The sequence below is a fragment of the Pygoscelis adeliae genome, unplaced genomic scaffold (genome assembly GCF_000699105.1).
Source record: "Pygoscelis adeliae isolate BGI_AS28 unplaced genomic scaffold, ASM69910v1 Scaffold55, whole genome shotgun sequence".
In the NCBI taxonomy this organism is placed as follows: Eukaryota; Metazoa; Chordata; class Aves; order Sphenisciformes; family Spheniscidae; genus Pygoscelis; species Pygoscelis adeliae.
Window position 1 is genome coordinate 1,531,246 of NW_008824804.1, and position 3,948 is coordinate 1,535,193.

At 58.0% G+C, this 3,948-nt stretch overlaps 1 protein-coding gene across 1 annotated transcript in view; it reads right to left on the reverse strand.

Moving 5' to 3' along the window:
• GC (group-specific component (vitamin D binding protein)) overlaps positions 1-2,449 on the reverse strand; it is a 6,762-nt gene extending 4,313 nt beyond the window's left edge. Inside the window, exons 1-4 of the mRNA XM_009324050.1 lie at positions 2,392-2,449; positions 668-737; positions 70-225; positions 1-2 (exon numbers count right to left, since the gene is read on the reverse strand). The exon at positions 1-2 is cut by the window's left edge and continues 184 nt beyond it. Coding sequence (XP_009322325.1) covers positions 1-2; positions 70-225; positions 668-737; positions 2,392-2,449 — 286 coding nt within the window. The remainder of the gene's footprint in view (positions 3-69; positions 226-667; positions 738-2,391) is intronic.
• Positions 2,450-3,948: the final 1,499 nt, after the last annotated feature.

Sequence of the window (3,948 nt, forward strand, 5' to 3'; positions counted from 1 at the left end):
GAAGAGGTTACGTGCCGGGGGGGTCATCCCATCCCGTCCCCCCGCCCCCCCCGGTTTTGGGGGGTCCATCACCCGGTTGCGCTCAGCCTCACCCCGGCGTCGTAGCAGGAGGGGTCGGCACCTTCGACGCAGCAGGTTTCAGCCAGGGAGACGATTTCGTGGACGAGGTGGCTGATCTCCTCGAAGGTGGCATTGGAGAATTTCCTGCTGTTGGCGATAATGGTCCTGGGAGCGGGGAGCAAGGAGAGGATGAGCCGGAGGCATGTTTCTCTCTCTTAAAAAAAAAAATCACATTGCAGCATCATTCTGCCAAAACGGGGTTTAACACCGTCAGCCAGAGAGGAGCAGCTGCGGCGCTGCAAGAAATGGCAGCGTATTCCTTGGAAAACAGCCGGGAAAGACCCAGAGCAGGTCTTGGGCTGGGGGCTGCCCCTTCCAGGGGATCATGCACCAGCTCTCTTAGAATTCCTAATTATTTAGGCACCTAATTTGTTTTGAGGAGTTCAACAATGAAGCAAACTTGTCTCCTGTTAAGAGCAATCCGAGTCCTCATTTGCAGGGAGTGAATAAATCTTCCCCTTTCTAAGATTTTTTTTAGTTAATTTTTTTTGGCCTTGGCTTAGGTGCCGAGTGTCCTGGGAGGGCAAATAGGGCAGGAGGTACCTACAGGGTTCGGAAGTCCTCCTTCCCCAGGGCCTGGAACTCCTGGCAGACTTTGTCCCGGACATAAGCTTTACCTGTAAGCGCAGAAAAAGGAGGGTTTGTGAGCAGGATTTGTGCCTCGGCTGGTGCGGCCTGGGTGGTGGCCAGGGAGCCGGGAGCCGGGGAGCCTGCATCTGCTGGGGCTGGGGTTTGGGAAAATGCCGGCTTTGCTTTCCCCTGCAGCCCTGCCTCCTCTGCCCTTCTCTTCGGGTGGCAACAGAGCTCATTTCCAGCAACCTTTCCCCTTGCAGGAAAAAAAAACAACCCAAAAACAAAGCAGCACGGGTCTGCTTAATTGAGTCTCCTACGGAAAATAACTCGTGTCTTTTGCTTTTTGCCAGGGAAAATGATCACTTGGGGAACAGCCTGTTCCCACTTCACCCCCTGTTTTGCTCTCGCTTTCCGCTTCCCTCCCCTGCAGCAGCGGCGGCGGCGGCGTGGGAATGAGGGATGCCACGCCACCCCAAAACGCGGTCCAAAGGCTGCGGGGCTCTTGCTTTATTCACTTGAGGACTGTTGTTTTCTCACACGGTTGCTTCTTTTCTCGAGTCAGACCTGGTGGTGGGCCCTGGGGAGATGGTGGCACCGCGCTGCAGACCAGCGAAGGCTGCTGCTGCGCTGCCGGCCTCGGAGAAGCACCTCCGGTAACCCAGGCTGCTGCTCCAGCTCTGCAGTCAAAGAAAGGGGCAGGGGGAAAAACCCCTCCCGGTAGCTGGGAGACCTCAAGGTAAAACATTAGGTCCGTTCGCCCCCTGTCCAAATGGACATTTCCGTGCGTTTGAAACGCGTGGTGGTAGTTTTTCTGGCGGGGTTTGGAGGCCGTAAGGGCTGGGAGCTCTGGAGACGGGACCATGGAGGCCAGGAGCACCCAGCAGCGAAGACACCCCCGGGCGACTCCCTCATCCCTGGAAAAAATGCTATCGATTTTTGCTACAAACAGCATTGATTAGACTTTGGTACCGGCAGGGTAAATACTGATACCAGTATTTACCGGTATTACAGCGCGGAGCGGGGTCACCTCCCCAAAAGCAAGGGGTTATGTGCCGTTACACTGACGGTCACGCTGCTCCGGTGGGAAAGAAAGGGCGAGGGGGCATTTGCAAGGCTGGCAGTGCCGGGAAAAAAGGGGAAGCCGTGGTAAAAGGCAATTGTCTTTCCTCGCAGGAACAGGGGCTGTCGGTCCTGCTGTAAGTGCCAACCTGCTGCATTTCTTTTCATTTTCATAAAGCCGTACGGGAGAAGTAAGTTTCGAGGGGGTTTTTTGGCAGGTCGGTGATTCCCTGCGGAGCTGTGAAGGCAGCAAGGGGAGGCACAGAGCATCGTTTCCATCCGAGGGGTGGGTTTTACAGTGAAAAGGTGCTTGTGAAGGGGGTCAGAAAATCTCATTTTCCCTTGCAAAGGGAAGAAGCCGGGCCCTGCGACACTGTCCTCTCCTTCTCCCTCCGCCCCCGACCCCAGCCCAGCCTCTTCCCCTCCCACCTCCTCCCGCATCACCCCAAAGGGGCGTCCTGGGTACCGAAACATCATCCCACGCCTTCCCTTTCCTCTCTCTGATTCCTGCCCCGCGACTTGGCAGTGGACTGGGGAGAGGGCAGGCCACCGAAAACCGCCGGAGCTGACGGACCCTAGCCTCGTACCCCTCGTCCCCGAGGGAGAGCAAAGCCCCAGGCGCGTGATAAATGCCCTTACCTCGGTGCTCGGCACGTGCGGTGGCTAAAAGCAGCAGCAGGGCGAGAGCTGCCCTCATGTCAGGGTCGGTTTCCCTCCTCCTGCCAAAAAGCGGCGCTGGGAAACCCATCCCAGGGTTTATATGGAGGTAGTGCCAATGGCCGGGTGAATGATTAATCCTGGCGGCGGGGCAGAGGGCGAGCATCCTTGGCCTGCCTGCCACAGCCCGGGTGCCAGCACCTCCAAAATCGGACCGATTTTAATCATTAACTCAGCCAAATGGGGATGCGTTGCTGTGGGACCGCAGGCAGGGTCTTCCTGCCCATGACGGATGACGGGCGCAACATGAGCGACAAGAGGAGATGCGCTGGGGATCCGTGTGCGTCCCGTGCATCCCACGAGTGCAAAGCCACGTGTGGCCAGGCCAATAAATGGTCCTCCCAGCCCCGTGCGAGGAAGGAGCCCGGGCTTTTGGGGTGCAAGCCACCAAACTCTCCCGAGGCGGTGATTAGGTGGGGGATATCTGCTCCGCGAGGCGACGGTGGCCCGATGCAGTGCCCTGCTCGGCCGTGACCGTGTTCCACCGGCGCTGGGTCAGGCCGACTCCCACTCGAAATGACCGGCGGCCGGGTGTGGTGCACGCACAGTGCCGGAAGGTTTGCTGCTTTCTGAGAGCACGCCCTTCTGGGGGAGCCCCGGAGCCCCCCGGGAGCCGCAGCAGAAGGGGCGGCGGGTGCTGTACGTGGCGCTGGCGAGGTGCCGGGCTGGCACTCGGGCTCGGGGAAAGAGGGACCGCGGAGCCACCGGGGTCAGGAGCAGCCTATTTATTCAGCCTTCGGAAGGCAGACGGCGGGCGTCGCGTCCCGAGGCTGCTGCAGAATAAATATCCAGCAAATACCGGCCGGGGTTAGCGGTGTTTGCTGAAGCAACCGGCTCCTCTCGGGTGGCCTCCTGTGGGCGGACAGACCGGTGCCGCCCCGGGGCTTTTTAAAAGCTCGGTCACGACTAAAGCAACCAAATCTTAAATATCCCTTTTTCCAGGCAAGGATACGGAGAGTTTGGAGCTGTTTGGGGCAAGTGGCATCTGAGCCGGTTGCTGCTTGTCTCGGGCCACCCTCCAAACCTTGCAGCGGTGGGCTTGTTTCTTGGGACAGTCCTGCAATAGTTGTGGTCTAGAGGTGGCTCTGGGTGAAAACAGAGGTGACACCGGGACTGCGTGCCCAGCCAGATGTGTGGGGAGGTGGGTTTTCTTGCTTTTACTGGGACTAAAGGTGCTTTTCCCCTTGCGAGCAGCCCCCCCCTAGGTGAATGTGCCCACTGAGATGCTCTTCAGTACGGGGACAGTGTTTTTAGACCTGGGGAATAATAAAACCAGAAACAGTCGCATAGTGTGGCCGCTGGGGAGGATTCAGGGCCATTAGAGATCAGAGGAGGGTTTGATTACACTGTGCTTGCGGAAGAAAACTGGGTAATGGGCTATTTGGGTATAAACACAGATCTTTCCTCTCTTCTGTGACCACTCTGTCTGAGTCAAGCCGGAATTTCCCAGCAGCTTGCTGCTGAATCGCCACCTCTTCA